At 44.9% G+C, this 21,596-nt stretch overlaps 1 protein-coding gene across 9 annotated transcripts in view; it reads right to left on the bottom strand.

Moving 5' to 3' along the window:
* CARD19 (caspase recruitment domain family member 19) overlaps positions 1 to 14,441 on the bottom strand; it is a 37,406-nt gene extending 22,965 nt beyond the window's left edge. Inside the window, exons 1-3 of one of the 9 annotated variants that reach the window (XM_030502353.1) lie at positions 14,316 to 14,441; positions 3,221 to 3,363; positions 1,107 to 1,260 (exon numbers count right to left, since the gene is read on the bottom strand). In XM_030502353.1, the coding sequence (XP_030358213.1) occupies positions 1,107 to 1,260; positions 3,221 to 3,363; positions 14,316 to 14,331 (313 nt within the window). In that variant the 5' untranslated portion in view covers positions 14,332 to 14,441. Of the gene's footprint in view, positions 1 to 386; positions 1,261 to 3,220; positions 3,364 to 5,803; positions 6,040 to 10,042; positions 10,432 to 14,315 lie in introns of those variants that run through there. The other 8 variants (XM_030502354.1, XM_030502358.1, XM_030502352.1 and 5 more) reach the window with 8 other exon arrangements.
* Positions 14,442 to 21,596: the final 7,155 nt, after the last annotated feature.

The raw sequence follows: 21,596 nt of genomic DNA, 5'->3' as shown, positions 1-21,596 counted from the left end.
AGCTAGACAATGCATATCTTCAAAGGTAATTAAAATTTACATGTCATTTTCACTCCAGAAATAAAAGAGGTCTAACCTATGGACTTGTGGTGTAAAGGTTTGAATCTCAATGGAGTTTTTGACCCACATGTCTAAAATAGCCCCTGGCACCTAACTGTGGAGTTTCTTACAACTAGAAATCAAGTGACTGGTGAAGCATGAGAGCTGTTAGATATTTTATAAGGATTTCTTAAACTGCAGTCCCTTTGCAGCTTCATTAACTGAAATGTGGGAGCTCTCCCTCAAGCTCCTTAAGTCATTTCAGTATGCAGGATGCCTGAACGCATTTCCCATCCATTTGGAGCATTACGTTTTTCTCCAGTTCATTAGGTTGGAGTGGGGGAGAAACAAACCCAAACCAACTACAAAACACCAACACATAGCAAGCATTATCCCTGGCAAGTCAGGCTTGATATTTTTCATTAAAGAAATCAGCTCCTTTGCAGTATAGAATCAAATCTGTTGGAGCCTCAGTCCTCCTGAAGCAGATACATATATAGTTGGGGGGGGGGGGGGGCAGTTTATGGACATCACTCAGGTGTGAGCTGCACAAACCAAATCCTAAATGCCTAACATCACAGTTCATCATCGCAAGGGCCTATGAATGTTTTTTCACTTTAAACTACACACAACTAGGAGATATAAGGATGGAGAGAAAGCCAAGCTTCTGGGCCACTAGAGTTCTGAGCTTAACAAATTTGAGCTTTGTAATGTTCTCATGTGCTACTAGTCAGAATAAACACATAGGAAATAAACAAGTCATTAAGAAGCAATGGTTATGAAAAGAGAAATTGTACTTCATAAGAGTTATATTGCTGTCTTCCATGTTGCACTTAAACTCTTCTAAAGACATCTTTTATATTTCAAAACAATCAAAGCGTTTGGATCTGCCCACACTAGTCAACAAATAAGAACTATGTGGTCAAATCCCCTTACAGCTTTTGGAAAATTCCAGTCAGAAGAAATTAAGGTATACCCCAAAAAATACCTAAACCTCATCTTAAATGAGGTTTTGTAGTACACCGATGAGAAAATCCACAACTCCATCAACTTATAAATCAACTTACTCAAGACTTTCCTGCTTGGCAGGTCATTATACAGCTGTTCAGCACTGATCTGTAGAGCCCTGTAAAACTCTTGGCAGTGTCTCTCTCCTTTCTTTTGAAGGTGCTTTATCAGATCTGAAAGTCTGGTATGGAGTGATGCCTTTGGATTCCTGAACTGTAAGAGAAAAGCACTCATCAGAAGAGAGATGACAACAGCTGGACATCAATTTTACATCACTTTACAATATGCCAGGGAGTGAAGATATGGAGCTTATTTTACATTTTGCTAAAAGAATGGGTCAAAAAAATGAGGGGAACCTAAAGAGGACATACATGTATTGCACAGCAGTCTTCAGGACACTGAGCTCAATCTGGTTAGCACTGCCTGATGGAGAGCATACTGCCTCTGCCCTCCCTCATTCCTTTTTCTGTCCTGAAAAAGTGACAGTTACTCTCTGTTTGAATGTGTTTTCCCTGCATTCAAACTAACATGGTGCTTGCTATTCTATAGTTTGATTCTGACAGCTGTTGATAGAAAATATCAACAAATCTCACAATAAAGTTTTCTGGTTTCAAATTTTCCCTTAGTTGCCTTAGTTTCCCTTATTGGTATAAACTACCCAGAAAGGTAGTTTATACTGCTTACATTGGTCCCAATATGTGTTCATCATTCCAATATTGTATGTTTCATTGCTTCCAGCACAATTAAATGCTGCAACATGTACAAATTCTCAATACTTAGGCAACATGGCAAGCACCTGCAGAAGGAAGTTCCCTTTTAACGCAGCCCGAAATGTAATAAATATTAGGAGACCTTACAATGAGAATGAGAACATTTACCTTACACACATCAAATTGATTTCAGCTTATCTAGAAAATGACCAAAGCCATTCTCAGAAAAGCATTGTATTTCAGACCAGCACAGTAGATAACCTTTGTGGTATACTTAGGATCAATTCCTGCTCTACGGGGACAGAAATGCAACATACCTTATATACAATACTCCTTATTCTGACAAAATTCCAAAATTTCCGCAAGGTCTACCGGATACAGCTGAGATTGTAAGCTTCCTAAACACTTAATACAGCTGACAGAAACTTCCCTGGACCTCTGCGAAAGCAGTTCATTTCTGTCTGCTAAGTGCAGAAGTCCCAAACTGCGTTTCACAGATGTATGTGTTTACGCATTTTTTTTTTGAAGCTCTTGAGGAAATGAGATGATCTTTCACTGTGCATGTCACATTGTTTATCATAACTGAGTGGCTAGACTGGCTCAGCTGATGATCTAGCACCACCAGAACACTACTCATCCCCATGGACGTTGATTATGACAAAGCTGGACCTATGTTTCCTAGAGTTAAAATACTGCTTTGCCAAAACCTTGAGTCTTGTGCAGACAATCAAGGGAGGGTGGCGTTCCTCCATACATAGTGGCACCACTGGAAGGTGTTACTAATTCCATCCCTGTCCCACAACTCCCACACTTACAGATGGGACTAATGCCCCTCTTCTCTACCATTACTCAGAGTTATTAATCACGTTAATCAGCGACTAAAATTGACTAACCTAATACAGATGATTTTGTGGACACAGCTGGATACAGCACACATCATCTGACAAGACTCACACTGACTCATGTGAGGAGGCAGGCATGCAGGCCATTTGGTCACATGATGGGTGCAATCCTGCCACAGAGTGTTTATAAGATAGCGTGCTTCTGCACACACAGTGTCAGTTGTCATGGCTGGAATGGTGGCATTAAGTTACTGATGAAGAGAGTGCCCTCTCTCGTAACACCTTGGCACAGGGAATATGCCAGCCCCATGACTTCTCCTCTCATATGAGATGCCAGATACAACTGGTCAGCAAGTAAGAAGTGAGGCCAGGTTGGATGGAGCCTTCGGTGACATGGTTTAGTGCGAGGTGTCCCTGTCCATGGCAGGGGGGTTGGAACGAGGTGATCTTAAGGTCCTTTCCAACCCTAACTATTCTGTGATTCTATGAGGAAGACTGGCTGGGGCAGTCTTGGTGCCACTGGATGTGGCACCAAGAGCCAAGTCAGAAGGAGGGCAGCTGAGCTACTGACCCACAAAAACAATGCAACATTCAGAGATACAGTAAAATTTATCAATTTACCTTTTCTGCTTCTGCATTGGTAAGAATTTGGGGGTAGACTCTGTTAAGCTGAAGAATAATTTTATCAACTACTTGCTCATTCAGTCGGCTATTGCTTGTAAGAAAGTACATGTCGTGCTGCAGCCGATGACAATATGACTGATCTGGAGATAAAATAATACAAAGAACAAACAATAGCAGTTAGTTAGCAAGCCATTTTTGAATTCTGTACATTTAATTTTCCTAACACTGGTTAAATAGCTAAAATAAAATTACTACCATCACATAATTTTAGAAAGCTGAACTATCTGTTAGGGAACAAGAAGACAGCCATGTGCTTTCAAAAACCTATCCACTAAAAATGGCACACATCTGAATTCCTGGCTGGTCACTTACACTGCCTCTCTCTTTCCAAAGACAGAAGGTTCTAAATTATTTAGGTGTCAAGCACTGATGGGATATTTAATCAAATACAGTCCTAAAGTTGTTAAATCACTGAAGATGAACCTTCTATCATTTATGGAGTCAGATTATGGAGTTTAAAACTAATGTGTTTTATAAATTTTTTGATGTAAATATGAAACCAGACACTGAAACAGAACTGGAAGATCAGGAACAGCAGCTCTGCCGAAGAGCCATCAAGTTTTTTAGGGAAGGACATCTGCCTTAACTTCATACAGGAGTGGGGAGAAAAGGCAGTCCAAAAGCAGAACATTTTTGCCATGGAAGTACATTCAAATAAACATACAGTTAATGCACATCATTTTCTATTAACCCAAACCTCTGCAAATACACAAATCCAGACTTGCTGTTGTTTTAGGCACCCTTTCCAATTCAACAGCAATGGATTTTGCAGGAGCATAGCTTTCCCTATAGCTCCTTGTTTATAGTCCCTAGATTAAGACAGGTATAGACTGGTTCCACAGGTAACTGTGCCCTTATTGAATTTAGAAAGGGAATGTCTGTGACCCTGTCCCAAGTAAGTGTTAAAATGTCAGTACACCACTTTATAACCAAGCAGCATAGAAAACAAAACCAAACCACTCCCACCGCACCCCCAGCACATTCCCCAAGTAAAACAAATGCATAGGCTTATGCTATTTTGGCTACCAGAAAATACACAACCATCAGCCCTTTGTGCTCTGCAATTTAGAGAAGATAAATGAAAGAATGAAGAAGAGTCAGGAAACTGGCATGATGCACTGCACCTATGCACAGCTCTTGCCCTTTCTGTATCATGTTTGGGGATTTTCTGTATTACACTGTCCTTTTTCTGTATCTCTGTAGCACTAACAGCATCTACAGGAAAGGGTTCAGGAAAACCTCCCACTATGACCACCATGACCTAGTAACTTCTCCAGTGCCAGTGTCACTCCTATTCAAACAAGAACACACAGCTATTGATGCTGTAAGAGAGCTGTGATTCTACAGGCACAACAGCATTTCAGGTAAATTCTTACTTTTTATACAAACACCATATTATTTCTGTGTGTTTCTAATGCCTCGCTTTTCCGCAGCTCGCTGTCAAGGCAGCTTTTTTGTGTGCTGTCAGAAACATCCCGCCCTGACGTACTTGCTCTGCAACTCCCTTTTGCAAGAAGTTCCATGTTATCTGATTCAGGGTTGAGATCAAACTTCTCTTCAAATCAACACATTAGCATACACAAGAGGCTGTGGCAAGGACCAGGAAACTGTGAACTTGTGTCTGTTCATGTCCCTGCAACTTCCTCCTCCTTCTTCTGCCTCTGCTACATGACTTTTTTTGTAGTGATTCTCAGTGTCACCAACAATGCTGTACCTTCTGCAAACTTACAAAAAAAGTGCATTAAACCAGGGACTTATAGCTAGCAGAGCATTTAAACTTCAAACAATGAACCCCAGCAAGTGCTAAAAGCATGACAATTCTGGCAGAAGGAGCATACAAAATAAAATAAAAGCAGGCTCAGAGTGGCATCTCCTTCCCTGGTTCTTGCTCTGTTGCTGGCTTGTCATTACTGATCCCCACATAGGCAGTGTGCACAAGCATTAGTTACACCTGTGAAACTAACTGTGACAACTGAAGATCACAAGCCAAGAACATCTTCTGAGCAGCGCGGAACACTCTATGTACTCGTGGCACTTTTGTTTACGCACACTCATTAAACCACCACCAGTCTTACTGACGGCTTTGTGCTGCCATCTGAAACCTCACTCCCGGTGCACCGTCTAATGGGGCAGAAGCCTCTCTGGGATTTCAGGGCTGGCTGTGTTTTCTTCCCATCTAAGCCAAAAGGCAGGAGAGGAGAATGAGACGATGCTCTTGACCTCTCTGCCTACTGCTAAACTGTGCCTGCCATGGACAGGTCTTAATGCCTGGCTCAGGCATTTGCAAGACACTTCTCTCATCCTATGGGATAATCCATTTTTAAGAAGCATCCATGAAGAAGTATGCTTCTTCCACATTCCCATAGTCACGCTTTGCCTGCCTGTACCTTCACCTCCTCCAAATTACTTCAGTATTTAGGATGGGATGCAAGGTTTAAAATTGCCTGAAGAGCAGTTCTCAAGCTCAACACTAGCTCAATAAAAGTAGAGCAGAAGTATCTTACCCTTCAAGTATCTCACTTCTCTCTTCTGAAATCTTTTGTCTCTCCTCTAACTCTGAGAAATCTCTGCCCAAACCACACAAGGAACTGCCTTCTGGCTTCTGGCAGACCAGAGGAGAGAACCTTCCCATTGACACGAGTGCAGAATTGTGCCTCAGCTACTAAACTTAAAGAAAACAAACAAAAAGCCCCACCAACCCTGGTGGCTGGATCACGGCCCCTGCTCTGGAGCAGTAAGCGTAGCTGGAAAGCACGATGCACATTTGAAGTCACCACACAATGCTCCCAGGCCCAGCTTGCCCCAAGAGCTCCAGCACCTTTGTTATGGCACAGACTTGCTCCAATGCACTGCCAGCCACGGCCTGGTTACGGGCATACAAACATGACCGTGCTGTGAGGTTTTATAATCGCAGCAGCTTTTTAGTATTGAACACGCCCATTACTTACATTTTAAAGTAAGAGAAACCCCAAACGAGGCAACTTCACAACTGCAGCAAGGCTACTTGATGTGCTGTCAGGTCTTAAGAATCAAGGGAGTGGTTGTTTGGGACATTTTGCATATTGACCTTTTATCTCACTGCCTCATAGACACAACAGTTATTGCAAGAAAAATGTGAAATCTTTACGTTAAGAAGACTTTGTTTCCAAGCACAAGTCACCGCAGCATTAAAAGGACAGTGGTGCTGTGAGCCAGTAGATGCCCAGAAAGTCCAGAGCAGCTGGGAGATCAAGTCAATTAACTGGGAGATCAAGTCAATTAACCACAGCTTACAGCACAGGCATGGCACTGTCAGGCATTAGGGCATCAGAGATTACAAGGGCATGTAGTGCTAGGACAAGGGGGAATGGCTTTAACCTAACAGAGGGAGACTGAGATGAGCTCTGAGGCAGAAGCTCTTCCCTGTGAGGGTGCTGAGGCGCTGGCACAGACTTTTCCCAGAGAAGCTGTGGCTGCCCCAACCCTGGCAGTGTTCAAGGCCAGGTTGGACACAGGGGCTTGGAGCAACCTGCTCTAGTGGAAGGTGTCCCTGCCTGTGGCAGGGGATTGGAACTGGATGAGGTCCTTTCCAACCCAAATCAGCCTGTGGTTCTGTGATTCTATGATTATTTATGCCCCAGACTGCACACGGGTAGTATCTAACTCCAAATTTGTCATTTGATGTTATACATCAAATGGCAGTTGCACATTCTCCTCTGCCAGAACAACGATTTAACAGAGCTTAATCCTGTACACATGCTTTGGATGCAGCTGCAGGTTTTCCCAAACGTGCAGCCACAGTCGAGGAGTTGGAGGGTTGGGGTTGGACTGAGCTCGGTGAAGAGAAGCAGCAAATACAGCTGAGATTGGATACAATGCCACTTAAGCTTCAAAAAAGGTCGGTATTTTCCTTACTCAGAGGAAGTGTAAACTTGTCAAAGAGACAGACAGGAAACTCGAACTGTCTTTGACAGCCACAAGGAAAACATGACTAATAATTCCATGTTATTGATTTACAATTACTACAAGCCCGTGACACATCATACACAACCGCTTTTTTCTCTCACCCAAAGTACAGAAGGCCTCTGGCATACAGCACATGCACACCGCGCTGACATACACAGCCTGCACCTGACCACACATGGAAGGAAAGGAAGTACATGTATGATTAAGAGATATTAGAGTAAAGCAAGTGATCACTGGTTATTTGTAGCCAGCTGCTCCTCAGACAGAGAATAAAATACATAAAATGAATTATAATGAAAGTGCAAGCAGCAAATGACAGTAACAAAGCAACACACATCATTTTTTACCTGCAGGTAAAAATCACCCTCACTGCAACCCTTCAGAAAATGACACATCTCAATTGTTCCTTCCAAACAGGCAATTAGGCTTCTGGCAAGAGCTGCAAAATGACCCAGCCTCTATACTAAGTGATGGCATTTTAAGGTTGACGAAATATATTCTGCTCCTGGAATTAAGGCTCCCTGTAAAAGCCTCCTTCAATTTACCAAGCAGACAGGATCATCACAAGCTGATAAATTCAAATACAACAGACACAAACCCCAACACATCTCTCTGACATTCTCCATAACACCTCAGATAATTTGTAAAACTCCATTCCAGAAGCCTCAGTGGTATGTGCTGTGCTATGCAACGCAAACACGAGCTTCGGCGTCCTGTAAAACTCCTGGATGATTTTCATTAACTTTATAAAGGTAAACTGACAACTAAAACCTTGAAAGCCCATGACCTGCCATTTGTACGTGTCCATGCAAACTCCTCGCTGAAGCCTCTCAGGTAAGAGCTTAAAAAAGTCTCAACAAAATGTTAGCTTAACATAAATTTAATTTTCGGCTTTTCCCTTTTAAGAGCCCAAGAAAGGGATGCTGAGGATTTAAAAAGGAATCTGCCTGCAGAGAAATGGTCTGAGATTATCAGATTGCACTGATTACCACATGCACTCTAAATGAAGACCAGCTGGTCTGCTCCTCTGGCCTGGAAGCAGTGATGAAGAGGTGAAAGACAATGTGTCCCCTCCCTGGCTGCACTCACCCACTGCCACATGCTGGTGCTACCGGCAAGTTAGGAACCAGAAGTCAAGTCTCTGACAGCACATCATAGGAACATAGAATTGTTTAGACTGTAAAAGACCTTTAAGATCATCAAGTCCAACTGTTAACCATTAACTCAGCACTGCCAAGTCCACCACTAAACCATGCCCAAGCACCATATCTCCACGGTTTCTGAACACTTCCAGGGATGGTGACTCAACCACTGTCCTGGGCATCATGTTCCAAAGGCTGACAACCCCTTTGGTGAAGAAATTTTCCCTAATCTCCAGTCTAAACCTTCCCAGTGTAACTTAAAGCCATTTTCTCTCATCCTTTCGCTTGTTACTTAGGAGAAGAGACTATCCACCACCTTGCTACAACCTCCTTTCAGGTAGCTGCAGAGTTCTGTAACTCATCTTTATCTAAATACCTTTTAAAAATAGAAAAAATAATAAAACAGCAAAATATTAAAATGCTCTTGATACTAGAGTGTGACATTAACTTATAGACATTCCCAGTCCTCCTAGCTTTGTACAAAAGCAGCTCTGAGGAGAAGGACTTGGGGGTGTTGGGTGATGAGAAGCTCCGCATGACCCAGCTTCAGCGTGTGCTTGAGCCCAGAACCCCCCGCCGTGTGCTGGGCTGCACCCCCAGAGCGTGAGCAGCAGATCAAGTGAGGGGATCCTGCCCCTCTGCTGTGCTCTGGGGAGACCCCCCCTGCAGTCCTGATCCAGCTCTGGGGCAACAGCACAAGAGGGACGTGGAGACGCTGGAGTGAGTCCAGAGGAGGCCACGGAGCTGCTGCGAGGGCTGGAGCAGCTCTGCTCTGGAGCCAGGCTGAGAGAGCTGGGCTGGGGCAGCCTGGAGAAGAGAAGGCTCCTGAAGGGGAGACCTTAGAGCAGCTCCAGTGCCTAAAGGGGCCAACAAGAAACCTGGAGAGGGGCTTTGGACAAGGGCCTGTAGGGACAGGACAAGGGGAATGGCTTTAACCTGCCAGAGGGGAGATTGAGATGAGCTCTGAGGCAGAAGCTCTTCCCTGTGAGGGTGCTGAGGCGCTGGCACGGGGTGCCCAGAGAAGCTGTGGCTGCCCCATCCCTGGCAGTGTTCAAGGCCAGGTTGGACACAGGGGCTTGGAGCAACCTGCTCTAGTGGAAGGTGTCCCTGCCCGTGGCAGGGGGTTGGAAGTGGATGAGCTTTAATGTCCCTTCCAGCCCAAACCAGTCTGGGATTCTGTGATCCATTAACACAAGACCTGCCTCGGCGGGTGACGCTCTCGATCTGTTCCACACACACACCTAATCGCACTCGCTGACCGCAGAACCCCGGGACCGGCTCCCGCCCGCTTCCGCGGCACCCGCCGCCGTGTCGCGCGGCCGGCCGGGAAGCATGACCCCGCGGCGCTGCCCAGAACCGGCGACAAGGCCGGGGGCTGCAGGGCAGGGCTCCGCCGCGCTACCGCCCGCGTGGGGCCCCTCCCCTTCCCGGGTGCCCGCGGGCAGGTCATGACCACGCGGTTACAGACTCGCCTCGCAGCTGCCGCGCTGACGGACCGAGTATGGGGCGCTGGCGGCAGCAAAACACTGGCCCTGCGCGCCAGTGCCTCCAGCCACAGGCCCCGCGGGCGCAGCGCCGCCGCCTCAGCGACCGGCCACCTCCCGCCCAGGCTGCCCCGCGGCGGAGTCCCCGGCGCCGCTACCGCCCCCGGCCCTCCCCGCCCCGCACTCACCGGCCATCGCGGCCCGGCCCGCCGGCGGGCTGCGGCCTTCCTGTGGGGATGGCGGCGGGGCTGGGCCGGGGCGGTGCCCGGAGGAGGTGCTGCCGGAGGCGGCGGGAGGAGGGGAGCGCCCGGGGCGGCTCCCGGGGCGGCTAGGCCGCGTCGTGGCGGGTGAGCCATCGCCTTGTCAGCCCCGAGGGGTAAAACACGTTCGTTTGCAATCATGGAATCACAGAACCGCAGACCGGTTTGTGTTGGAAGAGACATTAAAGCTCATCCAGTCCCAACCCCCTGCCACGGGCAGGGACACCTTCCACTAGAGCAGGTTGCTCCAAGCCCCTGTGTCCAACCTGGCCTTGAACACTGCCAGGGATGGGGCAGCCACAGCTTCTCTGGGCACCCTGTGCCAGCGCCTCAGCACCCTCACAGGGAAGAGCTTCTGCCTAAGAGCTCATCTCAATCTCCCCTCTGTCAGGTTAAAACCATTCCCCTTGTCCTGTCCCTACAGGCCCTTGTCCAAAGCTCCTCTCCAGGTTTCCTGGAGCCCCTTTACGCACTGGGAGCTGCTCTAAGGTCTCCCCGGAGCCTTCTCCTCTGTGCAATTTGAAGGTATAAATTTACATTTGCAAATTTGTGGGGTTTGAAACAATTTATCCATAATTAGTAATGCTGCAATTTAATTTCCCACAAGTAATTTAACTATTCAAAATATCCTGTCTACATTTTTATAATATCCCTAATGCAGCTTACATTTTTTTCCTGTGCTGCAGCCTTGTATGCTTCTTTTAAATGCATGATATGTAAGGTAAATTTGACAGGTAGTTACTCAAGTCCAAGGAGCAGGGACAACTTCACTCGGTCAGAGCAAAGCTTGTGGCGAAGCATCTAATTAATATTATTAATATATTAACTTCATGAGGGAAGAAGTACAAGGAAATCCGTGCGTTTTAAAAACTCCCATTTGCAGAAAATTTCATCATCATTTAATTACTCAGTGAGGTATGGAAGATGAAACACCCTCCTGCTGCAGAGGAGCAAAGCTGAACCTTAGCTTTCCAAACTGTGATAAAGAGATACATTATTTATTACTGCAGGTTTTTTTACTGCAAAGACTAGTATTTTTATAATGCATTCGGAAAGGCAGATTTCTAGTATGGCAAAGACACAAGGTGATTTGTAATTATGGTTTTGTCTTGAAACTATGAAGAAAATGTTTGTGTTGAAGAGGGACAGAAATCTTCTGGAGGGATTAAAATCACAATAGGCAAAGCTGGTAACAGACTGGTACATAAAAGGCTTCAATGTGCCCTCACACAGGCACCCCTTACTACACCAGTTTGCCTGTCTTAGGTAGGAAGTCCCCAAGCACCAAGGAAAATCAGCCATTGCCTGGATGATCACTAGTCCACAAGACCCTGAAAGGTTTGCCCTGTTTTGCCTCCATGCCAGCTCAAACCCAGCATGTGGAAAAGCTGTACCAGTATACTGCGCCTGGTTAAACAGAGAAAATAAAACGTATGGCCACTTGGAGTGATGCAATGTCTTGGGAACGTGTAGCACTGAAGCTGGAAGACAGCAGGTCCTAGCTGACAGGCCGGGACCTCTGAAGCCAACAGGGAAGGCACGAGTTACAAAATGGGAGGTAAGAAAGGGTTTGGTGAGGGTGTGACTTTGCGCTTGGTTACACACTGCACGCTCTCATAGGAGAGACAGCTCCAGGTAGCCTGGGAGTTTAAAACAATGAAACCAGAATTTGCTGGAAGTTTGCGAGTGCTGCCACTTGGCGGTCTCACGGAGGAATTTCATACCAGCACAACCCCAGAGATGGTGCTTGGGGCGTACCAGGGTGTTTCTCGCATGTCCCGGAGCAGCATTTCACTAGCAGGGTTAACCACGCAGTCCTGACGCTTTCTTCTAAGGTCTCCCCTGATTATTCTTTCTGATAATTTCTTTCTCTAATATCTCGCCTTTGTTGCCGGTGTCTGGCCTTCCCTGCCAGGGTGAGGCTTCTATCCTGGCATAGCTCTCCAAGGAGAGCTGCGTCCCAGCCCAGTGCCATGTCCCACACCACTGTGCTCTTCGTGCAGGGTCTGAGGGGCTCATTGTGGAGACCCTCCACGTGAGCACAGCCAGCGCTACGGTAACACACACCATGACATGCTCCTACACCAAGTACTTAACGCGCTTCCATTTCAGTACTTAAAAGGGGCCTATAAGAAAGATGGGGAGAGACTTTTCAGCAGGGCCTGTTATGACAGCACAAGGGGTGATGGTTTTAAACTGGAAGAGGGGACAGTCAGGCTGGACCTGAGTAAGAAATTGTTTACAATGAGGGTGGTAAAACACTGGCACAGGTTGCCCAGGGAGGTGGTGGATGCACCATCCCTGGAGACATTCAGTGCCAGGCTGGATGTGATTCTGGGCAACCTGATCTGTTTGAAGATGTCCCTGCTCATTGCAATGGGGTTGGACTAGATGAGCTTTGAAGGTCCCTTCCAACCCAAACTATTCTATGATTCTATGATTAACAAATCAGATACCTTCGTCCCCACACCTCCTCTTGAAAATGCAGACCAAGCACCTCCATCCTACAAATGAAAGCAGCTTCTTTATGTCTAGAAAAGTGTAAGAAAATGGGAAAAAAATGCATTGGAATATTTTTATTTTATATTGTCAAATGCTGTGACATTTATGGTGCATGTTCTTGGGGAGATTAGTAGAGTATAAACATCCTGAGTTTATTCTATTTACCCTCAGGAATCCAGATCTTCTGAACAGTATGAAAATAGATCTTTCAATTATTTTTATTGCACTTGGAAACCTTGATCATGCCTATATCAGTGTGATTTTTGGCAATGTACTGTAGTAACAGAAACAGGCACCTTGTGGAAAGGAAGTAGTCATTTTATAACTCCTTTTATCATACATTTTTAAGACCATTTCATATGTATATTAAAACAGTGCAGCAAGAGGTGTTGCCTAGTACTGAGAACCAGTATAGCATGGTGAGGATTTGTTTTCATGCCGTTGTGAATGCACTGCAATTTGTACTCTGCTGAAAAGTTCACTACCATAATCTAAACCACAAAACTGAAACCCTGGTCATCTTAATGTGACACAGACTGAAATCTCTTAATACAAATCTTAAATGTTTTTTAGCAGATGGTGTTTCCGAGCACAGCGAGTGAAATGGAAGTGAAAATAAATCATTCTGGAGAGCTGTGGTGTGCAGCACCATGCTGCCTGGAGATATTTTTGTCCTATGGACTTAGATAATGATAAAAGTCAGGGGTTAAATATATCTCCTCGTGCCCATGGCACACAAGACTGTATTGCTGTCTGGTTTGCCTTGGAAAGAGAGATCTTAGGGAAGTCACATGGCAATGGCAGAGGCAACAGGAGGGACACCCATCTTCATGCATGGGGCACGTCCCTGGGGAGGGACATACTTGGCTGGAGCTGGGCCACCAAATGCCTCCCATGGAATGATCTGTAACATTCAGAGCACACAGCTGGGTAGGGAGGACACACGCTTGGTGCTGCTAACAGCGATGAGCCGTATGCACACAGCACTCCAAAACCCTTACATATTTTGAGGCGAATGGTGCCAAGCCTGAAACTGCCCACAGACCAAGTGGCACTGCACGAAGCCCTCACTTCCTGCTGACAGCAGGCAGAGCTCCTTTCTGAACTTAGTGATTCAGTTCAGATTTCTCTCTCCTAATTTAGTGGCTAAGCTGAGTGACCTGCCTATCGGTATTTTTTTCTAAAGGACAGCAGCTGTATTTCCTGGTTAGCTAAACTCCAAAGCCATTGCTGTTTCCTCCCTGCTGAACCAACCATTTGTTTACTTGAGTGAATGATTTGATTTACTAAATATTACCCTTGTACTGGCAGCATGGGCACGTAGTGCTTTTTTGTTCTGTTAGTTGTTAAATCACAATATGGTTTCTTATTTTCCCGCAGCTGAAGAGGACTGGATCTCTTTAGCAACAAATTAAATCCAGATAATGCAGGCAGTTCCTTTAACAAAGTCTTTCTTTGTGTCTAAGAAAATACAATGAAATATTGCTTAAAAGCTCAGGTTACGCACTAAGCTCCTTTCAGCAAGTTTTAGCTAATCGCTTAGAAAAACAGACTCTTAGAAGGAAAAAACATAGGGAAGGCAGCGACTGGGTGGCCACTCCCATCGGAGCCGCTGCCCCTCCTGCCTCTGAACTTCTGTTTCTGCAGATTCGGAGTTTCAGACCAGTTGTTTTGCCCAAGTTCCTCGTTACGCACTTACATGTCTTGTAGAGCATGGTCCATAGGTCTCACGGGTCCGTGGCGTGCGCCGTGCCCGCGGAGCCGGAGCGCTGTCCGCCGTGCCCGCAGGAGCAGAGGTCACCAGTGCTGTGGAGAAGCGAAAGTCAGGGGGAGGCAGCGGCTCCGGCTGTGCGCAGGCGGCGACCGCTGCGCGGCAGCTCGTTCGCCAGCGGCAGCTTGCTGAGGCTTTTAAGGGACGTGTCATCCGCTCTGAAACACAAGATGTTACTTTAGTCAATGTCATGGGATGGATTTGTTGGGTTGTTTGGGTTTTTTTGGTTTTGGTTGGTTGGTTGGATGTTTTTTTGTATTTGTTTGGTTTGGTTTTATGGGGTTTTTATGTGTGCATGTGTGCTAATAATGCCTAGGATTGCTTTGCATAGAGAATGGGCAATTTTCTAGTCTTGTTTATATAGTCATTGTATTATGATTGGTATTCTAGGACAAGGGGGAATGGCTTTAACCTGCCAGAGGGGAGACTGACATGAGCTCTGAGGCAGAAGCTCTTCCCTGTGAGGGTGCTGAGGCGCTGGCACAGACTTTTCCCAGAGAAGCTGTGGCTGCCCCATCCCTGGCAGTGTTCAAGGCCAGGTTGGACACAGGGGCTTGGAGCAACCTGCTCTAGTGGAAGATGTCCCTGTTGAAACTAGATGAGCTTTAAGGTCGCTTCCAGCCCAGTCCAAACCAGTCTGGGATTCTGTAATTCTATGATAATCACCTTTTATTTCTTAGTTAGAAAGAGATGAAGAAAGGCAATTCTCTGACTCCAAACACAAAGGCAGAAGCTGTTCCTCAAGTTCTCAGCTCTTTATTCCTGACCAGCTAAGACAAACTGTTAAATATGAACAGAACTGACTTGGGCAAAGTCATAGCCTGGAGCATCCTCGGGTCTGGAAATCCCTTGTATTTGTTACATGACTGAATTACACACACCCTGATTCTGCTGTCTGACACCCCATCCTTGGAAATTTTGGCAGCACTAGTAGAACAAGATGGTGATGCAAATTATGGAAAAATTGAGTACCTCTTGTTTCTGGCGCAATAGAAAAGTCAGCATATAGAGTAAGCCCTTGTATACTGATCATAAATCATCATGATAAATATTACAGAAGCTACTGTGTTGTGATAAAGAAAAGCCAGCCTCACATACATGTTCAAAACCACACTGAGCTCAATACCTGATACCTTGTGAAGTACAAATCAGATTATACACAAGAGAAAAAATACTGAACTTTTTTTTTATTATTTATTTTTATTTTTTATAAACACCAAAACATTGAAATTTGTTGAAGGCAGGAAGCAAATAAAGCCATTTGAGCATCCTTCTCTTAAAACAGGTCTATAAATGAACAGCTGCCAGATTTGGCAAACTGACATTTTGCAGAGCTCCAGGGAGAGAACAAAGCCACTTTGTCTACAGCGTATTCACATGGAAACCACCTCCCTGCCAGTTCAGTGCCTCACCTGACCACCATGGGCCAGGAAGAACAGAAAGGATGGTGTGCAGCCAGCATACAACCCATGGGCTTCATGAATCCAAGGCCAGCACCTGAGCATGGATTAGAAGCCACCGCAGACTCGGACTCATAGGCGCAACATGCCTCCTGTGGGAAACACTACTGTGAGTATTCCCATTTAACTTTGACCTTGAAAACTGGAGCAGTCTGAATACACACATGCATAAGTATAGCAGCAGGAATCGGGGAACAAGCTGCTTCTGCTCTGCATTACACCAGATGAACTTTCACTGCCTCGGTGCTGTGCCAGAGGAGTTTCATGTTTCCATCACTGCATGAGCATTAGCTAGGAATGCAGAGTGGCTTCTGAAACATCTTGCTGTGCAGGGTGCTGCAGACTGTACAGTGTTCCCACAAGCTGATAAGTTCTGGGTGCAGTGTCAATAGAAATGGCTATGCTTGTGTATTAGTTATACGTGAGCCTTTCAACACTGGCACTGTGAATCATCTCTTCATAATAGTTGTTAAAGAAAAAGTAGAAAAGATCCCCTGCTCATGTTACTGAAGGGCGAACCTAATGAGGTTCCTTGGATCACTTTTAGGGCAACAGGACTTGATCAGATTTTACAGACATGTATTATGAGGTGTAACTTTCAAAAATCTGAAAGGTACTGCTCCACCCCACAGCAAGAGTACTAACATGCCATAGAGGAACCTTGCTTGACTCCTGTTGGAGGTTGTTTTCCAGCTCTTGCCTATGGTCTGACTTGGTGAAAAAAGTCCCAAGGGTATTTGAAACCTGTATCAGTAGGTTTTCTGGACTTCTTCTCATCAGTGAGTTAGCCCACCCTACTCCCAACTCCCAAAAAGTTCTTAAACTTCTCAACAGTGACTGAATGTACTGAAGTCCTACAGACACAGTGAGTGAGTGTAGCCACCTTTCTGAAGCAAGCCAGAGGGCTCTGCTTGGAGGTCCTCCCACTGCACGGTGCTCATTGTCATGTTGCTTTCTACTCTTCCTCTGGTGTCTTTTCTGAGCACAAAACCTACTGCTCTATGGTAAATACAGTGTAAATGCTGCAGCCAAAAACTGTATCAGATGTCATCAGGTAGCATTTATGTAGCTGTTCCTGAAACTTCCACAGAACACTTAAGAAATCCCTTGGCAACATAAAATACTTATCACGGTTTAACACCTTCTTGCTGAGCTATCAATGTTATGAATGGATGCAACTGTAAGTCATCCCAAAAGCTACCAGCTGGCATACCACCAAGTTTTCTTCTTGGCCCTTCCAAGCAGAAGAATTAATTGCATCTGCCATTTAATTAAAGTTGTTACAAAGTTGTGCTCCATGACATTGTTTAAAAAATTAAATAAGTAGTTGCAAAAGCCATTTACATCTGACAGTAAGTTATAGCAGATTCATTGAGTTACTCTGCTTCCAAGACATCACTAATGACTGAGATGTTTTGGAAGAAAAGTTGTTGGAGATTTCTGCCTCTTCTCCATCCCAAACCATCAGTCATTTATATCCCATTCTTACAGCAAATGCCTGGTGTAACCAGAGGCTCCCATTTTCCCAAGCCATGCCACTTCAGATGGTGTTGGCCATCTCCTGCAGGTTATCACATTCCATGACTCTTTTCTGGGTCCTGGGCTTCTCATGGAAACTTTGAACAATACTAGCCCATAATCAGAAGTTAAACTGACAGACAGCAGCAGAACATGCTGAGGAAAACATCTGTAGACTTCCAGGATAATACCCAAGGGGCAGGTGTTGAGGAGAAGGCCTGCATGGCTAAAAATCCATGTGGAAGGCTCCATGAAAGCAATGTTAACTCTACAGCAGATACTCTGGTGTCCATCCCAAGCTTTATTGTTCCATCCAGATCAAAATGTAGTCTTTCCCTTTCTTTCAACTATAGAAGATGTGTCAAGATCATATAAACATTTCACAGCTTCAAGTATTGGTGAATCAACGAGTCAGGCCTCCCCCAAACCATGTCATAGACTCATAGAATGGTTTGGGTTGGAAAGGACCTTAGGATCATCCAGTTCCAACCCCCTGCCATGGGCAGGGACACCTTCCGCTAGACCATGTCACCCAAGGTTCTGTCCAACCTGGCCTTGATATCATTAACATCAAAGAAACTTAAGAAACTTGCGTGTTTCTTCTGTTGTTTGACACTTCAGGACTGAAACTTCTCCCTTCAAATACAAGTGTAAGACACTTTTAAATAGATGTCGTGATTTTCACCTATTCATCCAACTCTACCATTTGTGGCTTAAGAAAGTAAGAAATGTCATGAGATTTGTGACAAAACTCCCAGGATCTGGCAACATTATACTTTGTGATATTGCACAGATACACGTAAGGGAATGCAAAATAAGCAATGCCTCTGATAAACACTGTTGCCTGTTTTTAAACCTGTGAAGAATTATCCTGTTATACTGCCACATAATCAATTAAATTATAAGAATCTGTGCAGGGAGGGGGCTGTCATGTGCTTGTTTGTGCAGTTTGTAGCATTTTAACTTGTTCTTTAAGTGCAACCCTCCAGTTCCATAAAATACACGGGGAAATGCAAGTCCTCTATAGCAGAAATGGGAGCCTGAATCCATTTGAAACTACTGGCTGGCAAACATTTAAGGGTTAACTTAATAAATACAAGATTTTAAATGTCTATTTTAGATTCTCAGCTGCTTTTATCTCCTTCCTGTACAGCGCTTATTTTCCTTCTGAAAATAAGTACTGTTTACATGAGCAGTACAGCTAGCTCCAGGGGATGCAGCCGTCATAAACTAAGCACAGACCCAAAAGGATCTGAGCCACAAATACCATATGGGTGTTGTTTCCTTAACTTGTAACTTTGCTGCCTCTTGTGTTAGACGCCTAAATAAATGATAGTAATCTGAGGCTCTGGCACAGAGACAGTAAATTTACCTGCCTTCTCTGTTGCTTTCCATGGCTATCAGTGTGCTTCTCACCTCAAGGTTTTGCTTTCCCTCATCAAACATCACTCAGATTGGCCTCATCAGGGTAACTGGTCTCAACAAGTGAATTTCTTTCACTCAGTGACTTGCAATCATATTATTGTATTTTAAAGTCACATAATAAAATCAAAACACCAGGAGCTAAATCATGAAATCTGATTAATGTAACTGCAGAGATGTGGAAGAGGAAGGAAATTCAAAAGAGCTCAGAGAGACAGGATGAAGCATAACTGGGCCACCCTTCACACTTATACCTTATCTGCTTTTAAAAAGTGAGGCATGGTATTACTAGTAGAACAGAGTAGTTCCCTCCCATGCCTATAACTCTGTTTCATCCTATGTTGAGATGTGCTTTCTTTGCAAATTGATTGTTTAATCATTTGGCCTACACTCTTTCTGGGTTTCAGAGAAGCACCTTCGTTCTGGTACTTGAGGTTCTCTCCCATTATTAAAGTTAGATTTGCCCTTTCCCATCTTCTAAGACCTCCCTTGTCTCTTCAGTTTCCTGAAGCTGTATCAATGATGGTTCAAGTATTGCTTAGCCAATTCCTGTAGTGCTTTAGGATGAATTTCATCATGGAATCAAATTTATCTTAATATTTGTGATGTTCTTGCTTTATTCTAGACTGCAATCCTAGCCCCAAGTTAAAATTCATTGCACTAACCAGTGAACTCTTCAGTGATGCTTGATCCAAAATAGACGCTAAGTGGCAGCCATCTCTGGGTCCATTTTTGCTTTTCCAAGAAATAACTTACCTGTAGCTTCACTCTGTTTCTTCCACTGTATTTTTATCTTCTCTCATTTCCCTTGCTTGCTGTAACTCACATTGCCTCTGACCTTTCTGAACAGCTCTACTCACCCCTTTTGTGTTGCTCCTCAATCATCATAGAAAAAATGTTTCTATTTTTTGAGTTTCTGCTCTGACTTTCATGTCCTCAGCATTCCTAAGGCAGCTGTATCAGATCTTTGCTGTCCTCTGCATCAGGTTTCTCTGGCATGCCTTTAAACAGCCTCTGCTGGTGGTGGCCAGCTCCCCTGCACACCATCTATCAGGTTGTTTCTGCGCAAGTCCTTGTTATTTTGGTATGTCAAATTTTGCCTTTTTGAAGTCCATTTTCCTTATTCTACTGCTCTTCCCCCTTTTCTTAAAAGTGTGATGTCACTTGTTTTCACATTCACCCAATGCCATTTTTGATTTTAACAAGTTTTCCCCTGCTGTAGTCAGAAGCAACTGTGACCCCCCCACCATGTTCAGACATAAAGCAGTCACCAAGACGTATATTTGAACTCCCGATGATTGTACACTTTTCCAGCAGAGAATTAGACCAATAAAGTCACCCAATATTAAAGATGGCTCTGTTATTTCCCCAGGTAGACTTCTCCCAGTTCCTCCTCCTAACTGCAGGATCACCCAGCAGCCCATGCTCCATGCTCCTTTGCCCTTCATTCTCCAACCACAGACATCCATTAATGAGCATTTCACCTCATGCTGAACTTCAGAGAATGCACAGACCTTTCTTTTCACATGTCCTACCTGGAACAAGTTATCCTTTACAATGCCAAGATCCTAGTCCTATCATTTTTTCCACAAGCACTTAGTAATTCTTGAGTTGTACCTTTCATTATGTGGAAAGTCTTTAACTCCTTTGCATTTAATTCTGATGTACCAGCCATGTGTATAAGAGCAGCTCAGATGTTTGGCTGATTTTCCCAGCCTTTGTTCATCTCTATGCTCCTTTCACACATTTTGTTATTATTTTCACTCACCTGCAGAGTTTCACCACTGCTGCTATTCAAGCCCTCCTCTCAAACATGACCCAGAAGTGCTTTCCTATGGAGCCCAGCCATTCCCGGCCGTTCCCAGCTGTCCTGCCAGAGAGCCTGACACCAGCAGCGAGGAAGAGCTGCCACTGGGACAGCTGGAGTGTATCGCTTTGTTCGGAGATTTCATATTCTTGCAGATGTGAGGAAGAAATTGTTTACAATGAGGGTGGTGGGACACTGGCACAGGTTGCCCACAGAGGTGGTGGATGCCCCATCCCTGGAGACATTCCAGGACAGGCTGGATGTGGTTCTGGGCAACCTGCTCTAGTTGAAGCTCATTGCAGGGAGGTTGGACTAGATGAGCTTTGAAGGTCCCTTCCAACCCAAACTATTCTGTGATTCTATGATCTTCTCAAAAACATTCTGCCCCCTCTGCATCCTCCCCAGCATCAGCAGCAACCCTGCGAGTTGGGTGCCGACAACTGGGGACAGGCAATGGAGCTGGTGCCAGCCCCGGGTAGCAAGAAGCAAACGCTGCACATGGGATGCAGGAGCATATCTGGGTACAGAAGCTGGTTGGGTCTGGCAGGGTTCCGAAACACTGCAGGCAAAAGGTTCACAGCACAAGTATCTCCTGATAATCATTGGCTAGTATTGATTTAATGAATTGAGAACTTAACTGGAACAAGTGTTGAGAAGTATCTCCATTCTCCTTTTCACAGCACATACTGAGAAGTGCATTGCAGGAGTGCAACCTGTTGTATAGAAGAACTAAGCTTACAGGAACAAAAAAAACCCCACACAACAAACCCTTCCTTTGTTGTGACTTCCATAGATCTGAATTTCAAGCATGTGTTTTTGATCTCTGCTGAGCATGGCCAGGATGGAACAGGGCATTTTTAGGCCTGACAGCAAATTACAATAATTTGAATTTCAAAACTGAAACTTCAGAACTAAAGGTCTTAATAGGATACCCGATTCATAACAAACGGGATATACAATAAAACAGTTACTGGAGCTTGCTATAAGGTTGTATTTCCATCA

This window comes from Strigops habroptila, chromosome 11, assembly GCF_004027225.2.
Source record: "Strigops habroptila isolate Jane chromosome 11, bStrHab1.2.pri, whole genome shotgun sequence".
In the NCBI taxonomy this organism is placed as follows: domain Eukaryota; kingdom Metazoa; phylum Chordata; class Aves; order Psittaciformes; family Psittacidae; genus Strigops; species Strigops habroptila.
Note: the sequence above shows the minus strand (reverse complement) of the source record. Positions and strands in the feature narration are given on the sequence as shown.